Below are 15,488 nucleotides of genomic sequence, written 5' to 3'. Positions count from 1 at the left end.
TACCGCCCACCATGAAAGCTGGAATGCCCACTAGTGGGCAGTAGGGACCAGGTTGACTACCACTGGTCTAGATTTTGATTCACCAAGGGCCTTGTTCCATTCTTTACCTCTTCCCTTTCCTACATCAATTTCTTTAGCTATCTATAAACAGTCTCACCTCCCCCTGTATTATTAAGAGCAAAGACTTTCCTTTGACTCAGCTAACATGGTCAAATGTGTTTTCTTCTCTGCCTTACTTTTCAAAGGAATCTTTAAAACCCACTGTATTTGTTTTCTTGTAAACTCAGGATTTTGGAGGTTCTTAAATATAGCTCCTCTAAAGGGTGACAATGACATTCCATTACCCAAAATACTGTGATTTTTTTCTCTTCATTGAATTTTTTTTTTTTTTTTTTGTATTTTTCCGAAGCTGGAAACGGGGAGGCAGTCAGACAGACTCCCGCATGCTCCGGACAGGAATCCACCCGGCACGCCCACCAGGGGGTGATGCTCTGCCCATCTGGGGCGTCACTCTGCCGTAATCAGAGCCATTCTAGCGCCTGAGGCAGAGGCCACAGAGCCATCCTCAGCGCCTGGGCAAACTTTGCACCAGTGGAGCCTTGGCTGTGGGAGGGGAAAAGAGAGACAGAGAGGAAGGAGAGAGGGAGGGGTGGAGAAGCAGATGGGTACTTCTCCTGTGTGCCCTGGCCAGGAATCGAACTCGGGACTCCTGCACGCCAGGCCGATGCTCTACTACTGAGCCAACCGGCCAGGGCCCTCTTCATTGAATTTAAAAAGCAGAAAATACATATAAAAATTCTACCTGCTAAAGATAAACCACTTTTACCATTTTACCATTTGCTATGTATATCTCCAGACCTATTTCAGTGTAAGCAACATACATTTAAAAACTAAAACAGAAAAGGATGATAGTCTATTTAATGTACTTTCTTTTTTTTTTTTTTTTTTGTATTTTTCTGAAGCTGGAAACGGGGAGAGACAGTCAGACAGACTCCCGCATGCGCCCGACCGGGATCCACCTGGCACGCCCACCAGGGGGCGATGCTCTGCCCATCTGGGCGTCACTCTGTTGCGACCAGAGCCAGTCTAGCGCCTGAGGCAGAGGCCATGGAGCCATCCCCAGCGCCCAGGCCATCTTTGCTCCAATGGAGCCTTGGCTGCGGGAGGGGAAGAGAGAGACAGAGAGGAAGGAGAGGGGGAGGGGTGGAGAAGCAGATGGGCACTTCTCCTGTGTACCCTGGCCAGGAATCGAACCCGGGACTCCCACACGCCAGACCGACGCTCTACCACTGAGCCAACCTGCCAGGGCCTATTTAATGTACTTTTTGATATTATTAGATCTTTGTCGATCTATACATGGGTTCCTTCCCTTGTCCCCTCTTCCGTTAATCCTCATTCAATCTCCATGTTTTGCCATGAAAGACTAATTGAAGAAAACAATACAACACTCTTTATCCAGGTAGCATGCCTACACCTTTCTATCCCCACAGGCGTGTACCTCTTAAACTGTAAGGGTCCCCACAGACTTGCAACCAGGGGAGCAGTGGGCCGTGGCAGCTGGTTCTGGGCTCACCAGAACCTGTGTCCAAGGCCTCCTCTTCTCTGGCTTTTCAGTGAGCCCAAGCAGTCCACCTTGGCTCACCTCTGTCACTTCTATCCTAAGCCTTTTTTTGTTTCACTGTCCTCAGTTTTAGCAGACAAACTCTCAAAATAAAAAAACTCTTATTTTCCTTTTAAGAAAAGGAAAATAATAAAAACAGTAAAGTCTCATTCTATCATTTTAGCCTATTCTTCCATTTATATTTCCAGTCAAAACTTCTACTTCCTATATTTTACCAGTCAGAACTTCTTACTGCAGTATACAATTTTTAAAAGTGAAAGAGAAACAAATATTTAAATATCACTTATGAATCTATCCAACATTTTTTTTGCAAGTAGGTGATAACACTGTTATTTGAGTCAGTCTCCTCAATACAAATATGATTCTAGTGTTTAGAGGTATGCAAATCAATTAATTTGGTAATCAAATTTTATTTAAAGTGAAGATAACACTCTATTTCTGGAGGAAAAGCTGGCTGCTTTAAACTTACTGAGATATATGTTGCTTTCCAAAACAGCTCCTAAATATGAGTAATCTAAGGCATTTTCATATTTGAGTAGATTCAGTTCTTCTACCATAGAACCTATTCCAGCATAAAATTATGTTAAATCCTTAATATGCTAAGAAAGAGGTTTGGTTAAATAAACATACTCATAATCTGGCTTTTGTGGTATAAATATGTCTTGGGTATCATCTTCCATATGTTGCAGTTCAACATAGAGGTCTGCAGTTCCATTTGCATTAAACTTTCCTTGAATATTTTCGCTGTACTGTTGAAGACGTTTCCATAAATCATTATAAAGGCGCAATAATTTAGGGTATTCTCCTTCAAATGCCTGTTTTAAAAACATAGAAGCTGCCAAGCAAAACAATAACATGCATTAGATAAATGATAAGACAATAAAATATAGCAAATAAAAGTTTATTTTGTATATGAAGATGATAAGACATACAGCCTACATTACAGGACAAACCACAGATGTATTCTAATGAGGCTTTTAAAAATAATGCTGGTAAAATAAATAAAGTAAATAATGCTGGTAACGGTAAATTTTTATCCAGACAATTCACTACATTTGATACACTTGTGGACCATATGTTTTGAAGTATAATCTATAAAGAAATAGGCAAGCTGAGCCTTGCCTGGTTGGCTCAGTGGATAGAGCATTATTATCCCACAAGCCGAGGTCATGTGTTAGATCCCCAGTCAAGGCACGTACGAGAACCAATTACTGAATGCACAACTAAGTGGAACTAGACGGAACAGTAAATTCATGCTTCTCTCTCTCTCAAATCAATGGAAACCAAAAAAAATAGGTAAATTGAAAATTACAGTTGAAGATTTCAATTCATTCTCCCAATGGTTGATAAAACAAGTAATTCAGTATGAATATAGAAAATCTAAATATACAAAATTTACTTAATTGACATTATTCAAAACTGCTAAGTACACATTATTTTCAAGTGCATATGAATCATTTACCCCAGATTGACAATTTTTGATGCAATAAAACAGTCTGAATAAATGTAAAAGGTTTCAAATCATACAAAGTATGTTCTCTAATCAAATAGTTTTAGAATAGAAATCAGTAACAAAGATATCTTTGCAAGATATATTTGGAACTAAAAAACAAGCTTCTAAATAAATAACTTATGTTGTTCATAAAAGAAACCAAAATAAAAATTAGAAAGTATTTTGAACTCAATGGAAATTATAACACAACATATGAAAATTTGTGAAATGTCACTAAAGGAGTACTTGTGTTAAGCCTAATCCTGAGGGACTTGAAACATTGAAGACACGAACAAAATCCATCGATTCCACACCAAAGCTTTATTGTCTAGCTTGGCCAAGCGGCGGGAACTCCGACAGAAATCTGAGGGAGAGCACGCCGGTCCTTTGTTCTGCTTAGTTTTTATAGTTTTGCAAGTGGGAAGTATAGAAGCAAAAATTGCAATTAGGTGCCCTTTACCACTATTGGTTATAGTCATATGCCCTTTAACATGATAGGACCATGTTCAATTTGTAGGCCATACATCATTTTGGAGAAAACAAAATTTACAAGTCAACACAATGATAGAAAGATGTCTCTTTACATATTAAAAAACATTCCTGTATTTTCTTTTTTTTTTTTTTTTTTTGGTATTTTTCAGAAGCTGGAAATGGGGAGGCAGTCAGACAGACTCCCACATGTGTCCGACCGGGATCCACCTGGCACGCCCACCAGGGGGCGATGCTCTGCCCATCCAGGGCATCGCTCTGTTGCAACCAGAGCCATTCTAGCACCTGAGGCAGAGGCCAAGGAGCCATCCCCAGTGCCCGGGCCATCTTTTGCTCCAATGGAGCCTCAGCTGCGGGAGGGGAAGAGAGAGACAGAGAGGGAGGGGGAGGGGTGGAGAAGCAGATGGGCGCCTCTCCTGTGTGCCCTGGCCGGGAATCAAACCGGGGACTCCTGCACGCCAGGCCAACGCTCTACCACTGAGCCAATTGGCCAGGGCGACATTCCTATATTTTCTAATGTTTATCCGCCATCTCTTTATCCAGAGTCACACACATTAACCATATGCATTCATATGGGAGAGGTAGTTTCCGAGAACAAATGCCCGCAAATGGCTCATTACTATAAGAAAAGGTTTATTCTGGCTTTTCTCTTCCTGTACCTGGCTAGCCATTCACCCCTTTCCCCACGGGTGTGGTGGAATGTCAGGGAATCCATGTTTTCCTTCCCTTTGCATTTACAATACAATGCCAAGGGCCATCCTGGTTTTATGCCAATCACACAGTACAGAGATTCACAAAATTTCTCTGCACACCTTAACCCAAATTAATAAAATGTTCTTTAAGCCTCTTAAAATATTAATATCGATTCTGTAGCTTTTGGTACTTTACAACACCTGCGGGTGAGGTGGCGCAGTGGCTCCTCAGGGCTCCTTACTTGGGGAGAATTTTATATTCACATCTATATTTGAAAAGACAAGTTTTGAATGGCCTCAGCTTTCATCTTAACAACACAGAAAAAGAAAAGCAGATAAAACCTAACATAAACAGAAGAAAGAAAATAAAGATCTAGCCTGACCAGGCGGTGGCGCAGTGGATAGAGCGTCGGATTGGGATGTGGCAGACTCAGGTTTGAGACCTCAAGGTCACCAGCTTGAACGCAGGCTCATCTGGCTCGAGCAAAAAAGCTCACCAGCTTGGACCCAAAGTCTCTGGCTAGAGCAAAGGGTTACTCCTTCTGCTGAAGGCCCGTGGTCAAGGTACATATCAGAAAGTAATCAATGAATAACTAAGGTGTCGCAACGAAAAACTGATGATTGATACTTCTCATCTCTCTCTGTTCCTGTCTGTCTGTCCCTATCTATCCCTCTCTCTGACTCTGTAAAAAAAAAAAAAAAAAAAGAAAAGAAAGATCTATACAGATATCAATAAAACAGAAAAATAAAACACTAAAACCAAAAACTGGTTCTTAGAGAAAAATAATTAAAATTGACAAACTTCTAGACAGATTGGTTAGGAAAGGAGAGAAGAAACAAATTAGCCATATTAGGAATGAAAGAGGTGACCTCATTATATATTCTATAGATGTTAAGAGGATCATAAGGAATTATGGGGTTTTCTTTGTTCTTTTTTCACTTTTTAGTTTTTTGTGTTTGGATTTTTTTCCCCATTTGTTAAAAAAATTATTTAGCCAGACCTGTGGTGGCGCAGTGGATAAAGTATCAACCTGGAACACTGAGGTTGCTAGTTTGAAAGCCTAGGCTTGCCTAGTCAAGGCACATACAGGAAGCAACTTCTTGAGACTTGTTTGGAGGTTCTAGCAGGGGAATGCAGCTACTCGTATACCCTTGACCGAAGAACGGTCCTCTCCTCTAGCGGGGAAGATCGTCCTCTTTGACCGAGCGCGCAGCTTCGAGAGGGATGCACATGGAGTGGTGAGGGAGGAAGGGGACACCCGCCTAGCCAGCCAGATCAGCCGAATCAACCCCGGCGATCAATGGGGTGACAGATGTCGCAGCCAGATCACCCTCACATCCAAGGAAGCAACTTCTATAAGCTCATGCTTTCAGCTTCTCCCCGCTCTTCCTCTCCCTCTCTCTAAAAATCAATCAATAAAAAACTTTTAAAAAATTTATTTTTAGAGAGAGAGAGAAACATTGGTTTGTTTTTCGACTTATTATGCATTCATTGGTTGATTCGTGTATGTGCCCTGACTGGAAACTGAACCTGCAACCCACAACTTTGGCATATTGGAATGATGCTCTAATCAACTAAGCTACCTGGCCAGGGCTTGAATTATGAACAACCTTATACCAATAAATTTGAAAACTTCCACGAACTGTACAGATTCCTTGAAAGATACAAACTACTAGAGCTCACTCAAGAAGAAAAGGATATACTAAACGATCTTATTATTTATTAAATTTTCTAGTTAAAAAACTTTCCACAGAGAAAATATACAGGCTCAAATAATTTCAGTGATAAATACTATCAAACAACTTTTTTTTTAAGTGAGGAAGGGGAGATAGTGAGACAGACTCCCACATGCGCTTTGACAGGGATCCATCTGGTAACCACTATCTGGGGCTGATGCTTGAATCAATCAAGAGAGCTATCCTCAGCACCTGAGGCTTATGCTCAAACTAATCAAGATATTGGTTGCGGGAGGGGAACAGGGAGAGAAGAGGGGGGAGGAGAAGCAGATGGTCACTTCTCTTATGTGCCCTGACCACAGATTGAACCCAGGATATCCATATGCTGCACCAACGTTTTATCCACCAAGCCACTGGCCAGGGCCTCTAACCAAACAATTTAAGGAAGAAATAATGCCAATTGCCAACTCCTTTTATTTATCTTTTTTTTTTTTTTGGAGAATTTTTATGAGTTTGAGTAAAAACTGATGGCATTGCCTGGAAGCAGGATCTCAAAATGGTCCACCAACTGTTTTTATAAGACTCTGACAAAAGCAAAGACCTAACAGGAAAACAGACAAAAAGACTGATAAAAATAAAATAAAATAAAATACAAAAAAGGTAAAGAAAAACAAAAAAATACAAAAGAGAAAAAAATAATATCCTTCATGAATGTACATGCAAAAAATTCAGCAAATCTAGTCCCAGAATATATAAAAAGAATAATACATATGACCAGGTGGGTTATCCTAAGAATTTATGGTTGGTTTAACATTTTAATATCAATCAATGTGATTCATCATATTAACAAACTAAGATGAAAAGCATGTGATCATATAAATATATGAAGAAAAAGCATTTGAAAAAATAAACAGTTCATTCCTACCAAAAACTCTGTCCAGTAGGAACAGAAGGGAACATTCTCAACCTGAGAAAAGGCATCTATAAAACATGCCATAGCTAATGTGATACTTAACAAGACTTAATGCTTTTGCCCCAAAATAAGAAAAGAATGTCTGCTGTCAGCACTTCCATTTCACAATATCCTAGAGGTTCCAGTCAGTGTAGTAAGACCAAAAACAAGCCAAAACAAACAAATAAAAAACCCAATCAAACAACCAAGCAAAAAAAAAAAAAATCAGCTTGGAAAGCCATAAGTGATATATAAAAATACATACAGCCTGACCTATGGTGGCGCAGCGGATAAAGCGTCGACCTGGAAATGCTGAGGTCGCCGGTTCGAAACCCTGGGCTTGCCTGGTCAAGGCACATATTGGAGTTGATGCTTCCAGCTCCTCCCCCTTCTCTTTCTCTCTCTCTCCCTCTCCTCTCTAAAAATGAATTAATAAATAAATTAATTAAAAATACATACATACATATATATTTCTTTTTTTTGAGAGAGAGAGATGAAAAGCATCTACTCATACTTGTGTCACTTTAGTTGTTCATTGATTGCTTTTTTTTTTCTTTTTCTTTTCTTTTTTTTTCAAGTTTAAGTGAGAGGAGGGGAGATTGAGAGAGATACTCTCTTATGCACTCCGACCAGGATCCACTTGGCAAGCCCCATCTGGAGCCAAGCTCACAACCAAGCTATTTTTAACACTTGTGGCAAAGCTATCCTCAATGCCCAGGACAATATGCTAGAATCAATAGAGCCATGGCTGTGGGAGCAGAAGAGAGAGAGAGAGAGAGAATGAGAGGAGAAGGGGTGGAGAAGCACATGGTTGCTTCTCCTGTATGCCCTGACCAAAAACCCAGGACTTCTACACACCAGGTTGATGCTCTACCACTGAGCAAACTGGCCAGGATTCATTGATGGCTTCTCATACGTGCCTTGACGAAAGGTGTGGAGGCAGGCTCCAGCTGAACCAGTGACCCCTTGCTCAAGCCAACTTTGGGATCATGTTGATGACCCCACACTCAAGCCAGTGACTTCAGGGTTTCGAAGCTAGAACCTCAGTGTCCCAGGTTGACATTATCTACTGCACCACCACCTGGTCAGGCATGATACCACTATTTAACTCAGAGACAACATGATCATCTATGTTGAAAACCTGATGCAATCCACAAAAATGGCTATAAGAATTAATAAATAAATTTAACAATGTTACAGGATATAAGATAAATATATAATATTCAATCATTTCTATATACTATATTAGCAATGAACAATCAGAAACTAATACTAAAAAAATAATATAATTTATAATAGATTAAAAATATGAAATACTTAAGAGATATAGCTGACAAAAATATGTGAAAGATCTGAACACTACAAACTGCAAACAGTGCTGAGAGAAACTAAAGAAGATCTAAATAACTGATGAGAGACAAAATAGTCATAGTTTGGAAGACTCAGTGTTGTTAAGATATAAATTCTCGGCCCTGGCCAGTTGGCTCAGTGGTAGATCGTCGGCCTGGCGTGCGGGAGTCCCGGGTTCGATTCCCGGCCAGGGCACACAGGAGAAGTGCCCATCTGCTTCTCCACCCCTCCCCCTCTCCTTCCTCTATGTCTCTCTCTTCCCCTCCCGCAGCCAAGGCTCCATTGGAGCAAAGTTGGCCAGGGCGCTGAGGATGGCTCTGTGGCCTCTGCTTCAGGTGCTAGAATGGCTCTGATTGCGGCAGAGCGAGGCCTCAGATGGGCAGAGCATCGCCCTCTGGTGGGCATGCCGGGTGGATCCCGGTCGGGCGCATGCGGGAGTCTGTCTGACTGCCTCCCCATTTCCAACTTCGGAAAAATACAAAAGAAAAAATATATAAATTCTCCCCAAAATTACATATTAAAATCAATGCAACCTTTCTTTTGTAGAAATTGAAAAGAAGGGTTCTAAAACTCATATGAAAATGAAAAGGACTTAAAAAAAAAGAAAATGCAAAAGGACCTAGAATAGTCAAAAAGAATAAAGTTGAAGAAATACTACCTGCTTATAAGATTTATAAAACTACACAAATCAAAATATTGGTATTAGTGTAAAGACTGATAACAGAGAAAAATGAAAAAAAAAGAATCTAAAAGTAAACCCATGCATATATAAAAAAAAACAAATTTTGACCAAGTGCAAAGGCAATTTTAGTGGACATTTGGACACCTTTCAACAAGGATATTGTAATAATTAGATATTTGTATTTAAAAAAGACATTAAATACCTTATACCTTATAAAGAAATTAACACAGAAAGGATTCAAGACCCAAATATAAATCCTAAAACTACAAATCTTCAATTAAGAACACATAAGAGAACCTTTCCTTCCTTGGCTTAGGCATCATATGAACCCAAAATTATAATCTATAAAACAATAAACTGATAAACTGAATGTATCTAATTAAAAGCATAAGCTTTTCAAAAGACACCTAAGAGAATGAAACAACAAGCTCCAAATTGAGAAAATAAATTTTCCATATATCTGATAAAGGATTTGTATATAGAATATATAAAGAACTGCCAAATCTCAATAATAAGAAAACAACCTAATTTTATCTTTTTTTTTTTTTTTTTTTTTTTTGTATTTTTCTGAAGCTGGAAACGGGGAGAGACAGTCAGACAGACTCCCACATGCGCCTGACCGGGATCCACCCGGCATGCCCACCAGGGGCGACGCTCTGCCCACCAGGGGGCGATGCTCTGCCCATCTGGGGCATTGCTCTGTTGCAACCAGAGCCACTCCAGCACCTGGGACAGAGGCCAAGGAGCCATCCCCAGCGCCTGGGCCATCTTTGCTCCAATGGAGCCTTGGCTGCGGGAGGGGAAGAGAGAGACAGAGAGGAAGGGGGGGGGGGTGGAGAAGCAAATGGGCACTTATCCTATGTGCCCTGGCCGGGAATCGAACCCGGGTCCCCCGCACGCCAGGCCGACGCTCTACCGCTGAGCCAACCAGCCAGGGCCTTCACAACCTAATTTTAAAGTGAGACTTTTATCAAAGAAAGTATATGATTGGCAAATAAGCATACTATAAAGTCAACATCTTTAGTCATCAGCAAAATGCAATTAAAGCCACAATCAGATATGACTATATACCTGTTAGAATGACTAAAATTAAGAAACCAAACATTGGTGAGAAGAGAAAAACTAGAATTCTCATATACTGTTGGTGAAAAAAAAGTTGTATAAACATTTTGCAAAAGAATCTGGCATTTCCTTAAAATGTTAAATATGTGCCTATGATATGGTCAAAACATTCTTCTTCTAGATATTTATCCAATAAAAAGTATAAATCCATATGATGACTTGTATATGAATATTCAAAGCACCTTTATTTGCAATTGCCAAAAACTGAAAATAATCCAAATGTCCAACAATAGGTGAATGTATAAAGAAACTCTGGGACAATGGAATACTATATCCAGCAGTAAGAACATACTACAATATGGATGAATCTATATAATCATGCTGCACGAAAGACAAATAAGGATACCTAATACATGCTATTCAATTTGTACAAAGGTCTAGAAAATGTAAAGCAACACTTAGTGATAAAAGTCAGATCAGCATTTGCCTAAGGAAGGGGGAAGGAGATGGAAGGGAAAGGTGTTACAAAGGGGTCCAGGGCACTTTTCTGTACACTGATCTTGACTGCTGTGATGTTTTCATAGGTATGCATACACATGTCAAAACTTACCAAACTGCACACTTTAAACATGTTCAGTTTACTATATGCCAATTACAGCTTAGTAAAGCTGTTTTTAAAAAGAATCTCAGAGAGGACTTCTTTGAAATCCCTCCTCCCCTGACGAAGAAGTGATCCACCATAGCCCGAGTGCCCCTACACATTCCTGCAGGAAATGCTGACAATGGGAGGCCTCCTGGATACTCTTTATCCAGGCCAGTTATCAGGTTGGTTCCTACCTGTAGCAAGCAACTTGAAGAGACAAGTTAACTTCTCCCTGCACACAAAGAGCAGGCTTGCTTCTTGCTTACTACAAAAGTGGTAGATTCTCATCTGCAATGTGAACTCATAGCTGTACACTGACCACTTGGGCCCATTTTGTCTCCCAAGGAGACTTGGAGGCACAGGGAACCAACAAACAAATACTCTGAGGCTCATGCTGCTTGCTGTGCTGAGAGTAATAAAGTCCTTTTGCTCTGACTCAGGAGTGTCATCTCTTCTGACAACATTCAGCAAACTTTGGCAGGCTAGCCAAACCATATACCTTTGGTTATTACCCCAACCATCTGTTCTTTGCCTTCTTTGCATTTATCACAATTTGTAATTGTATTTGGCTAAAGACTGTTTTCCCTACTTGACTGTAAACTCCTGTAGGACAAGAATAATGCTTGTTTTCTTTGAGGCATATTTGGTACTCAGCACAGAGCCTGAAATAATAGAAATTAAATAAATATTTCTTTATGATAGGATGAATTAAGTTTTTAATGAGCAGTATGCTGACTTTCATAGAAATCTTATCTGTTTTTAGAACAAATCATTATTGAGGGTTTCAGATAGCCAAACTTTATATTATCTCAGTACATGTGATTAATTTCATGTTATTTATGTCAGATATATAATATTTAAAGCTTACAAATAAGTATAAATTTAAATATTGAATCCATTTCTACTTTTTCTTTTGTCTGACTTTTTTTTTTTTTTTTTACAGAGACAGAGAGATAGTCAGAGAGAGGGATAGATAGGGACAGACAGACAGGAACGGAGAGAGATGAAAAGCATCAATCATTAGTTTTTTGTTGCGACATCTTAGTTGTTCATTGATTGCTTTCTCATATGTGCCTTGACCGTGGGGCTACAGCAGACCGAGTAACCCCTTGCTCAAGCCAGTGACCTTGGGTCCAAGCTGGTGAGCTTAGCTCAAACCAGATGAGCCTGCACTCAAGCTGGCGACCTCGGGGTCTACTTTTTCTTTTATATGCAGTTATAAAATGTTCACAATAAACTAACTACAAACTTGATAATACTCAACATTTGATAAATATTTGTAGAAAACATATTGCATACTTAATAATCTAACAAATTATTTATAGAAAGAAAATGACAGGTCACCAATTCCCAGTTTTTTAGCAATTTATTATCCAGAGTATCCCCTTGTGCAAGCTATTGTTCTTTTCTATTAATTACCAGTGACTCCAACACAGGTACTAACATAGAGATGAAACTCAGATTAACCAATTTTATTACTATTAGAATAGATATCTCATCATTTAGAAAAAATAATTTTATGTACATTTTTTTAGACAGGTAACAGCTCTGGAAAAATAACCCTCATTAAGAATGTCTGTCTTTGATTTTATTTCCTTATCTCTGTATTCTTCAATTCATTATAGTAAATATCTCTGTACATTCAAAAATGTGTTGGCTGAAACCCATCTCAAATCTTTAGCTAAGTCATGTAGAGAAGAAATAATAGAAATTGTCCCCGTGTTCCTTCTTTCTCTTCCTGTCATTATTCCAGTACGTTTGTTTTACTTTCCTTACAGCAATGAACACTATAAGAAGTTATTCCTTGGTCTGTGCTGTACTGACTATCAAGTTTAATGAGAGGATTGATATTACTTAACATGTCTCTATATTTCCTTTGCCTAGAATAACATCAGGCACCGAGTCACTGAGTGAACAAACGGACTAAAGAAAAAGAATGAAGAGGGCTCTAGGTTTGGAATGAAATAATTTCCTCAGGCTCTAACAGTCTAGTTTTAATTGCTGCACTACTCCCAGATTGCCTAGTTCAAGGCTTCAGAGAACAACCTTAATATTTGCTTTATCCCAGAGCTGTAATACTCATACCTCTTGCCTCAGTCTTGAGTAGCTGTGCTAAATCTTGACATGCATGTATACTGCTGCTACTACACCTCAGCCAGCGGCTGAGGTCCCGGCCAACAATGGGCAGTGCTCCTTAACAATCCCAGCAACCTTCAGGCAACTCAATAATGGAGAGTGCAAAATCTACCTGGGAGATTCAATCATTTATCCATGCAACATATATTTGCTGATCATTTACTATATGACAAGTATTGCTGCAAATGTTGCATTTGTAATAATGAACAAAATATGCAAAGTTCTTACCCATAAGAAACCTGTAATCTAAGAAAGGATGACAATAAACAAATATGTATGCAACATAATGTTAGGCAGTGAAGAAAAATTAAGTACGGTTAGAAAACGGATAGTGGCCTGACCTGTGGTGGCGCAGTGGATAAAGTGTCAACCTGGAAATGCTGAGGTCGCCGGTTCAAAACCCTGGGCTTGCCTGGTCAAGGCACATATGGGAGTTGATGCTTCCAGCTCCTCCCCCCTTCTCGCTCTCTGTCTCTCTCCCTCTCTCTCTCCTCTCTAAAAATGAATAAATAAATAAATTAAAAAAAAAAAAAAGAAAACGGATAGTGATAGAGAGTGGTATTTTATAAACTGCAGACAGGGAGGGCCTGTCTGAATGAAGCAGGAATATGACCCATCTGGACATCTGGGGAAGACAGAACAGATGGGAAATGCAAAGAACTTAAGGTAGATTATCCCAGTAGTGGCTGCTGCTCTAATTGTAATAACTTGCAATGCTCTTTATTTATTTTTTATTTTTTATTTTTTTGTATTTTTTCTGAAGCTGGAAACGGGGAGAGACAGTCAGACAGACTCCCGCATGCGCCCGACCGGGATCCACCTGGCATGCCCACCAGGGGTATGCTCTGCCCTGCCCCTCCAGGGTGTCGCTCTGCCGCGACCAGAGCCACTCTAGCGCCTGAGGCAGAGGCCAAGGAGCCATCCCCAGCGCCCGGGCCATCTTTGCTCCAATGGAGCCTTGGCTGCAGGAGGGGAAGAGAGAGACAGAGAGGAAGGAGGGGAGGGGGTGGAGAAGCAAATGGGCGCTTCTCCTATGTGCCCTGGCCGGGAATCGAACCTGGGTCCTCCGCACGCCAGGCCAACGCTCTACCGCCGAGCCAACCGGCCAGGGCCGCAATGCTCTTTAGATACATTGGCCTGAGAGTTGGCCTCCATAACTAGGTTGGGTCCTTCCTTTGTAATTATATTGCTACCCATTTCTAATTCATTCCCTTCCTACTGGCTCAGTTCCCAATAAATTATCAGGCCTTGTACCTAAATTACCTAGCATTATGAAAGTATCAGAGGCCAGTAATATACTAGGGTTTGTTTCATAATTATATTAAATATTATTACAAAAGAAATTGCTACAAATGTAGCTGTTTATGTTAAAAATACATTTACTACCTAACAGTGTCTGTGGGTTAGGCATGCTGAGTCCTCTGCTTCGGGGGCTATAATGAGATTGTCAGTCAGGGCTGGAATCTCATCTACATGTTCAAGCAGGGAAGGATTTGATTCCAAGCTCATATACTGCTTACCAGGATTCAATTCCTTGAAGGCTATTACACTGAGGGCCTCAATACTAGCTTGCTGTTGGCTGGAGGTCAGGTCAATGTTAGTTAATCACCAAGTGGACCTCTCCAACTTGGTTGCTTATTTTAAAAGCTTGCAAGTCAGGAAAGCAATAGTCTGTGAACAAGATAGAAGTTACAGTCTTATGTAACCTAATCACAGAAAAGACAACCCCTTTGCATGTTCAGTAGGTTAGAAGCAAGTTCTTATTATACTCAAGGGGAAGAGATTATACAGAGTATAAATTCTAGGAGGCAGGGATCACTGTAGAATCTGCTTGCCATAATAAAATCAACTATACTTCATTCACATCAACAAAAATCATATGAAAGTCAAATGTTTAGAGATATACAGTTGTCTTACAAACACCTACTTTTCAAAGACTGGTATCATGGACTATATTACTCCTTCCCAATAGAAAACAAAAATCAGTTTTTATAAGAAGTATATTGTTGGGAACACACAATACAGTGTACAGATGATATATTATAGAATTGTGCACCTGAAACCTATATAAATTTGTTAACCACTGTCACCTCAATAAACTCAACAAAAAGGGAAAAAACATTTTCTTGAAATTATTATGGAAAAATATAATTATTTAAAGTATTATTGAAAAAATAGCCCAAATACTCTACAGAAATAGAAGTAAAATAAAGTACCAGAATAAAATATAGATAAGTCAATCATTCCATTAGTAAATTTTCCTGTTACCTTTGTTATTCTTTTTTCTTTTTAAAAAAAATTTTATTTATTGCTTTGAGAGAGAGAGAGAGAGAGAGAGAGAGAGAGAGAGAGAGAAAGGTGGTGGGGGAGAAGAAGGAAGCACCAATTTGTAGTAGTTGCTTCTCATATGTGCTCTGACCTAACAAGCCCAGGGTTTGAAAACCAGTGACCTCAGCATTCCAGGTCGATACTTTACCCACTGCATCACCACAGAACATGCCCCATTACCTCTTTTTATTTATTTATTTATTTATTTTTAAATTTATTTTTTTATTTTTTCCATTTTTCTGAAGCTGGAAATGGGGAGGCAGTCAGACAGACTCCCGCATGTGCCCAACCGGGATCCACCCGGCATGCCCACCAGGGGGCGATGTTCTGCCCCTCTGGGGTGTCGCTCTGTTGCATCCAGAGC

At 39.8% G+C, this 15,488-nt stretch overlaps 1 protein-coding gene across 2 annotated transcripts in view; it reads right to left on the bottom strand.

Annotated features, from left to right (window-relative positions):
- The window catches only part of COG5 (component of oligomeric golgi complex 5), a 484,934-nt gene that overhangs the window by 127,673 nt on the left and 341,773 nt on the right, over window positions 1-15,488 (bottom strand). For both annotated transcript variants that reach the window (XM_066272211.1, XM_066272212.1), the window contains exon 12: window positions 2,252-2,456. In XM_066272211.1, coding sequence (XP_066128308.1) covers window positions 2,252-2,456 — 205 coding nt within the window. The remainder of the gene's footprint in view (window positions 1-2,251; window positions 2,457-15,488) is intronic.

This window comes from Saccopteryx bilineata, chromosome 4, assembly GCF_036850765.1.
Source record: "Saccopteryx bilineata isolate mSacBil1 chromosome 4, mSacBil1_pri_phased_curated, whole genome shotgun sequence".
Taxonomy (NCBI): Eukaryota; Metazoa; Chordata; class Mammalia; order Chiroptera; family Emballonuridae; genus Saccopteryx; species Saccopteryx bilineata.
This window is presented reverse-complemented; position numbering and strand designations above follow the sequence as displayed.